Source organism: Dipodomys merriami, unplaced genomic scaffold, assembly GCF_024711535.1.
Source record: "Dipodomys merriami isolate MVZ:Mamm:240054 unplaced genomic scaffold, mDipMer1.0.p SCAF_21, whole genome shotgun sequence".
Taxonomy (NCBI): Eukaryota; Metazoa; Chordata; class Mammalia; order Rodentia; family Heteromyidae; genus Dipodomys; species Dipodomys merriami.
Genome location: NW_027203493.1, coordinates 2,448,177 through 2,463,063, shown reverse-complemented (window position 1 = coordinate 2,463,063; position 14,887 = coordinate 2,448,177). Strand labels below are relative to the sequence as shown.

At 38.5% G+C, this 14,887-nt stretch overlaps 1 protein-coding gene and 1 pseudogene across 1 annotated transcript; one reads left to right on the top strand and one right to left on the bottom strand.

The window, feature by feature from the left end:
- Positions 1-4,341: 4,341 nt before the first annotated feature.
- On the top strand, positions 4,342-5,304 carry LOC138834112 (olfactory receptor 5AN1-like). Its single transcript, XM_070032879.1, has one exon. The coding sequence runs from the start codon at positions 4,342-4,344 to the stop codon at positions 5,302-5,304; it is 963 nt and encodes a 320-aa protein (XP_069888980.1).
- Positions 5,305-9,934: 4,630 nt separating this feature from the next.
- On the bottom strand, positions 9,935-11,784 carry LOC138834111 (olfactory receptor 5A1-like; annotated as a pseudogene).
- Between the last annotated feature and the right edge of the window lie 3,103 nt (positions 11,785-14,887).

Below are 14,887 nucleotides of genomic sequence, written 5' to 3'. Positions count from 1 at the left end.
TCCCTCAGCTCTTCAGCTCAAGGCGAGCGCTCTACCGCTTGAGCCACAGCACCACTTCCTGCAATGTCCTTTAAAAAAAATTCTAGGCATAAACCTAATCAAGGCAGTGAAGAACCTCTATCATGAAAACTACAAAACAAAAACAAAGGGAACAATTATGATGGAAATTTCTATTAAATAGCAAATTAACACAATCTGATGCAGAAGGAATTTATTGGAAGAATTCTCCTTGAAAATTAAACAGAACAGTTAAGAAATGTTAACATTAGATGCTCAGTGATATGGAAAACAGAACAAGGAATCCAATAAACTTTGCCAGCTATTTTCTTTCTCATGAATTTACATGAATAAAAACTTGCTGGGTTGCTAGAAAACATGACAGCTATATCCGGAAGAGAGGATGCTGCTCCCAGTGTGAGAAGATTCTTGTTCCTTACCATTCGGTCTGAACTCTTAGAGCTCTGCCTTCCTTGATTGTTTCTGATATGAAAAAGAGAAAGTAATTTCCCCAAATATTACTTCATGATCCTAATCCCCATTTGGTTCCCTATTCATCATAACCATTCCATGAGTTCAAGTCACGCTTCCTTGTAAGAGAGGTCCTCACTTTACAAACCATGAAGAGTTTGCAGGCGATTGAGAAGTCTATAGAACTCTGTTACAGCAAGGTGATGCATGGTTGCTGGACAGCAGTTGCTGATCCAATATCTGAAAAGTTGTCTACACCATTAGCTTTGTTTTATATGTGAGCTACTGTGATATTCAAACTTTGATTCTGTAAACTTTGAATGGCTTTCTGAGTCTTGTCTGGGCAGAATTACCCTGTTTTACTATACAGAGAGTTGAGAGAATTTTACCAACATGGCCCACATATACTCTCTTAACTTTGCAAAACCTGCAATAGGAAAATATGACATGAAAAATGATGACATGATGCTTATTTGAAATTTTCTGCTAGTTACAGAGGTCAATTTACATAACCAAATGTCTACTCAAATTTAATGCCATAACCCCAGCAGTCATAATCAGGATAAGTTGTGACTCTACTAAGTTATAATTTGTGTATACTTTAATGCCTTGATTTTCTGAATTAGCCATAAGGAATTATAAACTGTCCAATTTACAGGACTACTATACTCAATCAGATCATTCATACCAGCTATTTTAGGAAATGTAGAAATGGACATATATGTCTATGTGTGTATTGTGTGTAATGAAAGTTTGTAAGCAAGTAAGTATATGTACATGTATAATTTAATATCATGAAGCTCTGTTGCAAACTAATTGGTCCATCCTGGGAAAATCTCTTAATGTGTCTGACTTGGAAACAGAATTTAGGAATACATCCCAATGCCCTTATGCGAGCCCCAAACCTTTCAAGGTCAGTAAGGAAATTACAATCCTGAGATCATGGTAGGACCAGAGGGAAGTACAGAATTGTTCCACATGGCAAAGCAAAGCAGGAAATCAACAGGGAACAACTCCATGACAACTACACCAGAGAATAAGTATCTGCTGGTTTTTTTTTTCTCCCTCTAATTGGCTTTTTTTTCTTTCACCTCTGCTTCCTGCAGCACATTTAAGAGCACCACTAATGTGGTCAGCTCTCCTGTTGTGAGGGGACAGTTATGTTTGCAGCCAACAGCACAAAACACAAGAGCAGATCTACTTAGAAATTTCCTCTAGAAAAAGACATAGGTATTTTCAGTCTTTAACAAGGACTCTGTCTTCTTACAAGATCTGTGCAAAGGTTAGAGGGCAAAACTTATCATAGTAGACTCTGGGCCAGCTGAAGATCACCGTGATTTTTGTAATAGGATCCATACAGAACAGGAATTATGAAAAGCAGTCTCTCATTCTTCATCTCTTTTCTTCCTTTCCCTCTCATGCCCTGCACCTAGGGTTCTTTCTCTTCTTTTTTTCCTCCTTGCTCAAATTCTCTGACACGCATTGAGTTGCTTGTTTTTAAAATTATAGTTTTATGATCATTAAGTAGTGGTACAAGGGAGTCGAGTAGAATATTTTTATGATCTTTAATTAGCATCAATTAGTTGTACAAGGGATTTTATTTGCACATGTCCATATATGCATATAATGTACCTTAATCAACCCCCTAGTAAACTAAAATAATCTTAAAACCAAAAGTTTGCAGGTATTACTCTGGAATTACATCTGGAAATTTACATTTGAGGGATACCTGTGGAAGTAGGTATAATAATCATCTAAATCCAAATGATACATGCCAACATATCTTGACAGGTTTTTAAGTCAGTAATTAATTACTGTGTTTTAAATCATAATGCATTGTGTTTCAGAAGAATTACCTAAGATCAACATATTCCTATCTTTGGTTATCTATTGTCTTCCTCCTTGGATCCTTTTAATTTCCTTTTTTGCTCTTCAGGATCTGTTTTCAAAATAATAATTTTATTTTCATTTAAACATGCGGCTTGATTCATGACTTGTGCATACTAAAAATTAAATGGGGTTTAACATATACTCATGAACAATCTTATTCACCCTTTAAGATTATTTCAAACAGCTTCACATTTTCATTTTTCATGATCCTCAGCTTCTGGAAACAGGAACCAAGCAATATACATATTGGAGGTGCACTCGAGGCACAGACATGTTCATCTAAATATCCTCTTTATGTTGATCTTTTTACTGTGAAAATACCGTACAGAGGGGTTACAATTACACGAGCAAGGTAATGAGTACATTTCTTATCAAGCATTGTTGCCTCCTCCCTTGTTTAAGTTGATTTTACTTGTATTGCTCATTGAGCATCATGCTCAGCCTTGCCTGACTTTGTACCTTGTGAATCTTCTCAAATTGACTGTGTCTTGGAAAAGGAATTGGAATGAAACTTGGTTAGCTATATCCATCTAGTATCATGTCTATCCATCTTTATGTCAATTTTTCTTCTCCAATTGTCTTGAAAGAAATATGATGAAAAAATAGTGAACATATTCAGAAGTTTGTCCGTTTTCTTCTAGCTTGCCAAATGGTATGAGATAAACACTGAGGATCAATTTTAGTAAAAATAAAAAATACTTCACTCTTTTAGGAAAGGTGGGTTACAATTAATACATTTTACCATGGTTGCCTGTGTCTCTAGAATGCATTGGAACAGTGGTGAGTTTCTTTGCTACTAGAGGATCATTGGAGGATAATGAGTTTGTTGAATTCACCAGCTGTATCAGTGTCTGAGAGATGCCATCTGCTGCAGGTAGTGGTTCTGAAATGTTTTCATTAAATCTAACTCATCCTGGATAGAGATTCTGAGAAGTTGAATTAGCAATATCTTTTCTAAAAGAAAATATAAACCATAATGCTCACTGACTTTGTCACAGTAATTACTATATCTTTGGGTTAATTACCTTGCCTTAAAATGTAAATGTTAGGCCATTAAAATTGGGGGGGGGGGGAACCAATCTTTCCCAATAAACTAGTTCAAGAACTCACATGTTTTCCTTGAGAAAACATTGGAATCATTTTGCTTGTATTTGGTAACCAAGAAGAAGCATACATGTATACATAATGTACTTTGATGATATTTGTCTACTCTATTGCTCTTTTTTATTCATTTGCCCTATTTCTTCTCCTTCTAGCTCCCTGAACTTTCCCTAGCTTCCACAATTTAGAGAAAACCTGTCACCCTGCATTATGTACATATATAATATTTTTATATCTATGCATCTGACCATGGGCAAAAAGGTTGATTCCTGGTTTTGGTATTCGAATTATTCCATAAAAAATTAGGTATGCACATAACTCTACAGTGAACTTCAATTCTTTAGCGGGCATTCCCAAAATGGTGTGACTAGATGATATAGTAATTCCTTTTATAAATTTCATGTATTGTCCTTAAGTAATTGTACAAAAGAAAGGTATCAATTCAATGTATCAGTTTTTAACACATTGATCTCATCCACAGTGGTTGAATTATTCATATTTCCACCGAAAGTTAGTGAGAATTCTTTTTTCTCACATCTTGCCAGGATTTGTTATTATTTATCTTCTTGATGATGGTCACCCTGACTGCTGTGTGGTAGAATTTCAAAGTGGTTGGAAAAGTGAAGCCTTTATTCATGTATGTCATGACCATGTTACTTCTCACAAAATTCCATAAATTATTTGGAACTATGAACCGGACAGATTCTTGTTGAAACTTGAGAAGGGAAGCAAAGATTTACCATAAAAGCAAAATATAGTATTTCTCTTCTCTAGAGTTCATTGGAGGAAAAAAGATAAATTTTTAAATGCTAATGTTGCAGTTGTACCTGAATCAGCAATGCATTCTCTTGTCTCCTTTCTCCTATCAGGAGCACCAAGGCAATGATTGGAGCAGGAAATCTTACAGAGATCACCCAATTCCTCCTCCTGGGATTCTCAGATTTTCCCAGGATCCTAATACTGCTCTTTGTGACATTCCTGCTCATCTACATTACAACACTGACCTGGAACCTGTCCCTCATTGTGCTAATCAGGATGGATTCCCACCTCCATACACCCATGTATTTCTTCCTCAGTAATCTGTCCTTCATAGATCTCTGCTACATCACCTCCACAGTCCCCAAGATGCTCTCCAACTTCTTCCAGGAGCAGCAGATGATCAGCTATGTGAGTTGCTTTGTTCAGTACTTCTTCTTTTCAACCCTGGGCCTGAGTGAATCTTGTCTCATGACAGCCATGGCTTATGACCGGTATGCTGCCATCTGCAAACCACTGCTCTACTCATCCATCATGTCTCCCACCCTCTGTGTTCACATGGTGTTGGGAACTTACACAGCTGGACTCACTGGTTCTTTTTCCCAATTGTGTGCTTTGCTTCAGCTCCACTTCTGTGGGCCTAATATCATCAGGCACTTCTTCTGCGACATGCCCCAGCTGTTACATCTATCCTGCACTGACACCTTCTTTGTACAAGTACTGACTGCTGTGTTGATAATGGTATATGGGATAGCAAATGTCCTAGCTATCATCATATCCTATGTCTATATTGTAGTGGCCATCAGGAAGATCACTTCCACTAAAGGCAGGTCCAAGGCCTTCAACACCTGTGCTTCTCACCTGACAGCTGTTTCCTTCTTTTACACCTCCAGTATCTTTGTCTATCTGAGTTCCAGCTCTGGTGCATCCTCTGGCTTTGACAGATTTGCATCAGTATTCTACACCGTGGTGATTCCCATGTTGAACCCTTTGATTTACAGTCTCAGGAACAAGGAGATCAAAGACGCCATTAAGAGGTTACAGAAGAAAGCATGCTTCTATGAAAGTCATAGATTGAGAGATTTCTAATAGATTGTTTCTGCCAGAATCATCTTACCCCATAAAAAATATGGTCAAAACTAGAACATTGGAATGAGAACAATGACCCCAGGAGATGGAGAAATTTTTATTTGTTCTTGTGTGAAAGACCTCAGCCTTTCTTTCTTCTTCAATTATTATGAAACCACCTAGTAGTTCAGATTACAAATTAACCCATGGATTCTTACAGGAATTCTAAAAAGTCTTTAAAATGTTGACTCTCATTGTAAAACATACCTCAAAAATGGGAAACAATATAGTAATGTGGTTAAAATGTCAGACTTAGAGGTTTGCTCTTGAATTTAATTGTCCCAGTACCCTAACTTCATGAAGCTTGATTCGTTTACTACAAATTGAGAACAATGGGTTCTTGAACTATATGGAAATGTGTGCACAAATGCTCAACACATGATCTGGTACATTATAATTGCTGACGAGGTATTGGTTATTATCATTGACTGCAAACAAATAGTCATGATGAGCTCCATGCCTGTGTATAGAGATGCAAGTGCTACTAGATATCTCTCCCCTCCAACCCCTGCTTCCTTTTTCAACATCAGCCTGGTAGAGAGTTAGGCATCATTGCCTTCAGCCAGGTGTAGGTATAGACCAAATGTCTATGCAGGTCAGACCACCTAGAACAACGAATGCATGCCACATTGGCCTTTTTCTGTTCAGTTACCTTGTCTTGAAGTATATTCAGTCTACTCAGCATCAAAAGAATGAGCTTTAATCTAGAGAAAGCTTCAATACTTGCTTCTGAGATTCTATTGGAAGTATAATTCTTGTACACAAAACTAACAAGGTAAGGATCACTAGTAGTTGTATCACTGATAATACCCATAAGCTATGCTGCACAAACTAAAAGATCCTTACCTAATATCAGAATGAGTCTGGGAAAGTAGCCAAAACTTTCAAGTCTCTTTTTGAAATATTTTTATCTTCAAGTAGCCGTACAAACAAGTTTCCATCCAACAAAGCAGTTTTTGAATCAAGTTGGTCTTGATCAATAACCTCTTTCAACAACTTTACCCATCCCCTCCAAACCTATCTCTTCACTCCATTTTCTTAAATTTTGTAGGATATACATTGAATTTTTTACTGCATTCTCCCCTCTTCTTTTCATTCATTTTCCCCCTTCCCTTACCTTCCCTAACCCTTTCAAGTACCCTTTTCCTGGTGTTCATTCGTTGAACTATAATTTTTGACTTTTTAGGAAATTACACTTTTTGACTTTTTAACATGAATAATTAGAAAGGATTTAAACTTTCAGATATTAATAAGTATCATAAACATTGATAATTTATTGTTGTATAATAAGAGACATGCTTTAAAAAAGCAGGAGACATTTCAGAAATAAATTTAAGTATTGGCAATAACAAAATTTACATATGATAAAAGTAGTATTTCAAGTTAATAGGGAAAAGACAGACATTTCAATAAGTGATCTGTGTGACCATATTCACTTTGGACAAAAGAATTAGCAGGATATATATATATATATATATGCATATATATATATATATATATATATATATATATATAATTGGAATGTAAAAGGTATTTCTGAAGCATAACACCAAAACAGAGTATAAGATAAAAATATTAAAAAATAAAATAATTTAAACCTTGGTTCTGACAGAACAAAACTCCAGTTAAAACAAACCGGAACACAATTATAAAACTAGTAAAAATAGTAACAAGTCATTTTGAAAGGACAATGTAGTAATGACTTTGAAGTACAAAACATCTTACAAATAAACCACTAGGAATACAAAATGGTTATAACTTCTGGAGGAAATTTTTCTCTGCTTTATCTTTTTTTTTTTTTTTTTTTTGGTCCAGTCGTGGGGCCTGACCTCTGGGCCTGGGCGCTGTCCCTCAGCTCCTCAGCTCAAGGCTAGCACTCTACCACTTGAGCCACAGCGCCACTTCCGGCTTTTTTTTTCTGCTTATGTGGTGCTGAGGAATCGAACCCAGGGCCTCCTGCATGCAAGGCTAGCGCTCTACCACTGAGCCACCTTCCCAGCCCTTCTCTGCTTTTTCTATCTCCCACCTTGTTCTTATTCTCTCTCATCTTCCATTGCTTACACACACATATATCACAATATCATATTTTCTATGTCAAACATTAAATGTAATAGGTGATTTATTTTCTTCATATTTACCTGTGTGTCTCAATTTTCTACAGATCCCATATTTGCAATAATAAAATAATAAAATTATATATATATATATAAATCGTTAATGCTAGTATGTGAATTGATCAAGGAGACAAATGAGAGGGAGGAAGAGAGAAAGGGGGAAAGAGAGAAAAGTAAAGTATAACATTTCCTACATTTACTTACTTTATTTCTCATTTGCCCCATGTATAAATAGAAACAAAGACATTTACACCTTATAGCATTGTTTCAGGGACTAATTTACCGAAAGGGCTTAAATGAGTAGGAGCTTGATAAATGTTATAAACTGTCTTTCCAATCATCTCTTGTCACTGCAAAACTGAGGAATGGTGAGCTGGCAGTGAATTGTTAAGGTGCTCTTGATAAAAATTATTTCCTATATTAAATACCCTCAAGACTCAGGACTATTGTAATCAATCACCATACCCATCTCCATCTTTTATTGTGCTGTTGCCCCATCCTGATGAATTGCCTATTCCTGCTGCCACATCATGTCCCTGGAGCAGAGAATGCAGTCTCCTCACTGTGATGGGCTAGAGGCAAGTTTTCACTAAACAATATGGAGCAAGCCAGGCACTGGTGGCTCACGCCCATAATCCTAGCTACGCAGGAGGCTGAGATCTGAGGACCATGGTTCAAAGCCAGCCCAGGCAGGAAAGTCCGTGAGACTCTTCAGTTAATCACCAGAAAACCAGAAGTGGTACTGTGGTTCAAGTGGTAGAGCACTAGCCTTGAGCTGAAGAGCTCAAGGACAGCGCCCAGGCTCAGAGTTCAAGCCCTATAACCAGCCAAAATAAAAACCTGATCTGGAGCATATGTGCATGAACATGTACCTCATTCAAACACTAACTATATGCTAAGTGCATTCGCAAATAGCTTTGGGTGTGAAGCCAAGAATAAAATACTGCCATTAGGCTTTTATGAGTTTGAAAATCTTTCTCTTTACTCTTTTAATGTGTGTGCCTGTACTAGGATGCTTGAATTCAGGGCCTAGATATTATCCCTTCGCTTTTTATTCTAGACTGGCTTTCTACCACTTGAGTCATAGCTTCATTTCTGGCTTCTTTTCTTTTCTTTTCTTTTCTGGTGGTTAACTGGAGATGAGAGTCTCCCAGATTTATCTGAACTGTGATCCTCGGATTTCAGCCTCCTGAGTTAGCTGGGGTTCATGTCTATGAGTTAGATTTAATAAAAAGTAATTTGAAATTACAAACCCACAAACAACATACCCAAACTCCACTACCATTTGTGAGTTCAGTGAAAATAAGCTCATCAGCTGCACTAAATTTCATCACTATTTTATTACTGTTGAAACCCACAGCCATATTTAAGTATACTCTGATATTTGGCTTTCCAGCAATATAACCAGGAGCAGCAGATTATTTTTAATTGATGAAAAAAATCCTGAAACTATATCTTCTTTCAATTTGGTAAGCTCGAGGAAGAGGCGATAAATTTGATCAAAGCACATTATATGAATGTATGCTAGTACCACAATGAAACCCATGTGTAGGTTAATTTATGCTAATAAAATGTTAATTTTAAAGGAGGTATTATATGAGCTTGTTACTCCTATTAGCTTTATATTATCAGTGAAAATACTAACTTTGCTAGGTTAATCTCCTTAAAGTCACACAACCCCCAAGGGCCAGATCCAGAATTCAATGCAAACAAGTGTGATTTCAACATTCATCATTTTTTTTTGTTTTTTTTTTTTGTTTTTTGGGTCCAGTCATGGGGCCTGAACTCTGGGCCTGGGCGCTGTCCCTCAGCTCTTCAGCTCAAGGCTAGCACTCTACCACTTGAGCCACAGCGCCACTTCCGGCTTTTTATTTTCTGCTTATGTGGTGCTGAGGAATCGAACCCAGGGCCTCATGCATGCAAGGCAAGCACTCTACCACTGAGCCACCTTCCTAACCCCTCATCATTGTTTTTTAATGTATATTAATTGTTACCTTTAAGTAGTTGTACGAGGAGGTTATAACTGAGCATGTCCATTTATATGTACAAGGCATATTGATTACAGTCACTCCTTCTATCATTTCCACCCTCCCACCTACACCTTACCTCACCAGTATCAAGTTCCCTAGTTCCAATTCAAATATGTACATTTAGTCTTACAACTGTATTTTCCCACGATTCCTCTTTCCATCCAGCCCCTCCCTACAGTCAAGACAATTTCAATTTCCCGATGTTTAGTTTGTTAACCTGTTATTTGTTTAATGGGTTTAGAGCATATAATCCTGCTCTTGCCTATAGCGTATGCTTTCATCGATTCGATCATTAGATGAATGACCCTTTATGCACTTACATCTATGTTATGTTTTAGGTCTCAGATCTATATATGAGAGAAAAACATGTGTCCTTTGTTTTTCTGAGTCTGGTTTGCTTCATTCAATAAACCCTCTTCCAGATCCATTCAGCTCCCTACAAATGACCTAATAATATTCTTCCTGATGGATAAATAAAATTCCACTGTCTATCTGTACTGGATCTACTTGAAGAGTGAAGGGCACCTGGGCTGTTTCTGTAAAGGAGCTATTGTGAATAATCCTGCAATAAACACGGGTATGCAGGTGCCCTTGCTGTATCCTGGCTTACTTTTATCACTACCCATAATATCCCTCAAAGCATAACTTTGTCCTGAAAACATAAAAGCATTCATGGTTTCATCTACGTAAGTTGTAGCCATGAAAACTGACATTTAAACTATGCTCAGTGTCCTTCACCCTGTCTCAAGACATATCACTCCTGGGCAAATAAAGAATCTGACATCAAGGATTAAAGAAGCCAGGCTTTCATAGCTCTCTACCTAGCCACGAAAGGACTGCACATACTCTCCTATTGACTCTTCTTCAGCCTTCTTACAGATCATAAAGTCTGCCCGATATTATACTTTCTGAAGTAAACTTTTTTTTTGGGGGGGGGTCCGGTCGTGGGACCTGAACTCTGGGCCTGGGCACTGCCCCTCAGCTCTTCAGCTCAAGGCTAGCACTCTACTACTTGAGCCACAGCGCGACTTCCGGCTTTTTTTTTCTTTTTGCTTATGTGGTGCTGAGGAATCGAACCCAGGGCCTCAGGCATGCAAGGCAAACGCTCTACCACTGAGCCACCTTCCCAGCCCTTTGAGGTAAATTGTGGCCTCTTTCATCACCGTTTTTAGGGCTTCTTTGATCTCTGTATTCCTCAGACTGTAGGGGGGGGGTTAACCTGGGGATGAGGATGGTGGGTATAGATCACGGATAGCACTTTGTCCCGCCTTTTGGAGTGTCTAGCGCTGTGGTACATGTACTAAGAGAGGACTGTGCCCTAGAAGAGTGTCAGTCACAGTTGCCAGGTGAGAGGCACAGGAGTTTTGTTTGTTTGTTTGTCTTTGTTGTTTTGGGTTTGTTTGTTTGTGTTTTGTCGGTTGTGGATCTTGAACTCTGGGCCTGGGCGCTGTCCCTCAGCTCTTCAGCACAAGGCAAGTACTCTACCACTTGAGCCACAGCATCACTTCCAGTTTTCTGGTGATTTATTGGAGATAAGAGTTTCATGGACTTTCCTGCCCGTGCAGGCTTTGAACCCCAATCCTCAGATCTCAGCCTCCTGAGTAGCTAGGATTACAGGCGTGAGCCACCAGTGCCCGGCTGAGGCACAGGTTATCCAGAGGATAACCAGAAAAGAACCAAAGCCCAGGAAGACAGCTCCCAGGAAAAGAATCAGTCTGCTGATGAAAGGATCAGAGCAAGACAAGGAAATAGTCTGAGACTTGTCCCAGAAGAAATGCTGAATGACATGTGATCCACAGTAGTGGAGATAAAAGCAAGGAATGGTTTGAACTAAGCTACTGAGGAAACCACACCCAGAGACCCCAGCCACCATCTTCTGACAGAGACTGGGAGCCACAATGGCCAAGTACTGTAGATGGCTACCAATGGCAACGTATCTGTCATAGGCCAAGCAGCCAAGAGGCAGTACTGAAACATACCCATTCAAGCCAATACAAAATACTAGGTGGCACAGGCAATGAAGGAAATTGTTTAGTCGATATTTAAGAGATCATAAAGCATCCTTAGGCCGGTGGGGGGAAGAATAACAGATGTCTACGAATGATAGAAAACTGAGAAAAAGAATACATAGATGTTTTTAAGTGTGAGTCCATTCTGATGAGGATGATGAGACCCAGCGTCACAAGGTAAATCCACCTGGAGACCAGAAAGAGGATGAGCTGCAGGTGCTTTTCATCTGAGAGTCCCCAGAGGACAAACATGGCCACAGAGGTGTCGTTTGCATCTCCTGCTGTCATCTTCTGAGCAAGAGATTAGAGAAGCAAATGATACGACTTCCCAAAAGATCATAAATATGAATCTTCCTTCTGTTTTTCAGCCATGCAGGTGATGGCGTCGAGTTCATTTCGTGCTTTCCACTCATCAGCTCTAATAAAACCTTTCTCTTGAATAAATACTATTATTCTTCATTCCGGGACAAATAGGGATGCAATTCACCAGCTTGAAGTAGGCAGGAAGTTAAGGACTGGAGAAGACACTTGTATATTCTTTTTAAGAATTTCTCTAGAATGACAGCTTATCTCAGAGACCTTGTTGTGCGAATGGACAGGACAGTGATGACATAATTAAATATGCGGTCAATAATGAGACCACCCTATCACTGGATATAGAAACTCAGGAATGAACAAGCAACGTGGCTGGCTGCTCTCAAAGGAAGAGACAAACAGGATGGTAATGTGGTCTCTTGGAGAAAGAAGAAATGATCAGGGATGCAAATGGTTTACAAAAGCTGCAGATGTAAACGAAGAAAGGGGAAATCACAGCTTTTAAATGGCGAGCATTGCAAAATGAGTTCCTGCATCCAGATGCCTCGGAGAGACAAATCACCAAAAGAAACTCTGCAGAGAACTGTGGTAAAACAGTGACTTTGTGGTTGATCTTAGAGGCATATTTTAATTGTCACATTGCTTTCCTTGCTCACTAGATTTTACCATTTCAAATTAAGTCTTGCTTTTAGTAACCTCTTATTTAGAAGGAAGGCCTAATTTTTCCTTTTTTTACCCCAGACAAAACTTATCTTGGGGTAAAGTTTGGCTTGGGCTCAGCTTTTTCTCATACTGTTCTCCATCTAATATACTCCCCCATGCCCACTTCCTGTATGCTAAAGTACATTGAAACCATCTCTATATTTAGATGATTCTTCCACAGACTTGCTTCTCCCGCCTAAATAAATAATATAGTTCCCCTAATGGTATGTGTCAGTGGCCACATCTGTAATCTTAGTTACTTAGGAAGCTAAAATATGATAATTAAGGTTCAAAGGCAGGCTGGACAGGAAAGTCTGTCTTATCTACAAATAATCACCAAAAAAAAACAAAAGCTAGAAGTAGAGCTGTGGCTTAAGTGGTAGAGCACTTAATTTTTAGGTAAGAAAATATACCATTTGTTTGGTTTAGGTAGTGATAAATCATTACATAATCATAATAACACCTCTTGGAAATTTACTCAACAGAGTTACAATTATCAGTGTCTATACACAGTAATTTACAATAAATTTACTATTATTATTTATTATATTTCTATTTTACAATTAGGCATTGAGACTTTTCTAAGGACACAAGTGTGTGTGTGTGTGTGTGTGTGTGTGTGTGTGTGTGTGTGTGTGTGTAGCCAGTAGCAGGGTTTGAGCAAGGCTTGCTTGCTCACTTGGCAGGTGTTTTGCCACTTGAGCTGTGTCTCCAGCCTAGCTTTTAACTGGTTATTATGGACTTGGAGTATCATGGAGTTTTAGTGTCTGGGATGGCTTCAAACCACATTCCAGCTCTCAGCCTTCTGAATAACTAGAATTTACAGGTACAAGCCACTGGTGCCTGTCTCAGGTACATACTATTTAATTACTTACTAGTTATTTATGGCTGCCTAAAAAAGACCATAGTCAAATACATTTATTTCTATTCTTTACTGCCAATTCAAAGATACATACCATGTTTCAAGAGAATGTCAAGAATCGTTACTGTCTTCAGCTCTTTGTCTAAGTTCTCATCTAGGATTTATCCAACTGGATAAAAATAACATTTCATACTAAATTGAAGTGAGCTGACCCCCTGGACAAAGTCACAGATGCTGACCAGTATCTTAAAAGCTGGAGTTTATTGGCTTAATCAGATGGGACTAACTCAATTCAGGAGCGAGCAGCCTCAACCTCAAATAGCTCAGGGTTTATAAAGGCAAAAAATGCATTCTTTTAGAGCAGATGCAAGCAAGCTGGTGTACAGAAGCAGAACTTAGCAGTTATTTTGCAAACACGTAAATCACAAACGTTCCTGAAACAATGAAAACCATAAATACCCCTGTAACAATTTCTTGACCTAAAGCAACGGGCAGTTCCTGGTTTCGGGGCCAGGTGATTTGATTTTTTGAAACTAGTCATTACAGTAGAAGGGGGCAGCCAGGGGCAAATGGGCCAGTTACACCACAAGGGGCAAGGGTAAATAGACCTGGTCCTTTCCTCAGAACTAGTTGTTTCAGTTCAATCCTGCCTTGCAAGTTTGGCCCTATTCTTAAAAAACAATAATGTTGATCTGTTTCTAATTTCACATTTTATATTCTTTTGGGGGAGGGCATCACTAAATGGAGGTGTTCTCTTTTGCTCTCTAAGAACCCTTGGATATTGTTTAAAAGTTGGCACTGCTGGCCTGAGAGACAATTCTTTGGTTTTATTTAAATAACTGCAGGGACTAATTTTTTGCATAGTTAATTGAATTCCACAAGGTGGTTGTCCCATCTGTTTCATTGTTAATGCTCAATGCAGAATTCCTGAGTTCATAGCTCTAAAGAGCATTAGCACACCCCATTAGTAACAGTGGCTGGCTTATAGCCATGATTCTACAACCTGGGAATATCTTCTCTCTGGTCCCCATTTCCTCCAAAGAAAATATTTGAGAATCTCAGAATAGGGAAAGGAATCATGTTTGAAAAAAGAGTTGCCTTCTTCAGGTTATTATGAGCTACCGTGTCAAAAGAATGACCATCTTCAATGCCCGACTAACATTTTTCAATGGTTCCCCTCCTACAGATGCAAACTCTATTTGGATGTTCTATGTTGTTTTTTGTTAAAATTGTGAAGTTTCCTATTAAACAGAGCATTTGAGATCTTAGTCCGGAGCTGGAGGCACACCTCAAGTGGTAGAGTGTTTGCCTAGCAAGAGTGAGACTCTGAGTTCAATCCCCAGTACCACAAAAAAGAAATAATAATAATATAATAAAAGAAAACTTCAGCCTATGCTATGCTATTTATTCTAGAAGTGAGTAATGAACACATCATTTTCAATTGCCAATAGAGGAACTGGTTCACGAAGAGAAGAAAAAGCTTAGTCCATACCAAAGTATCAGTAGATCAAC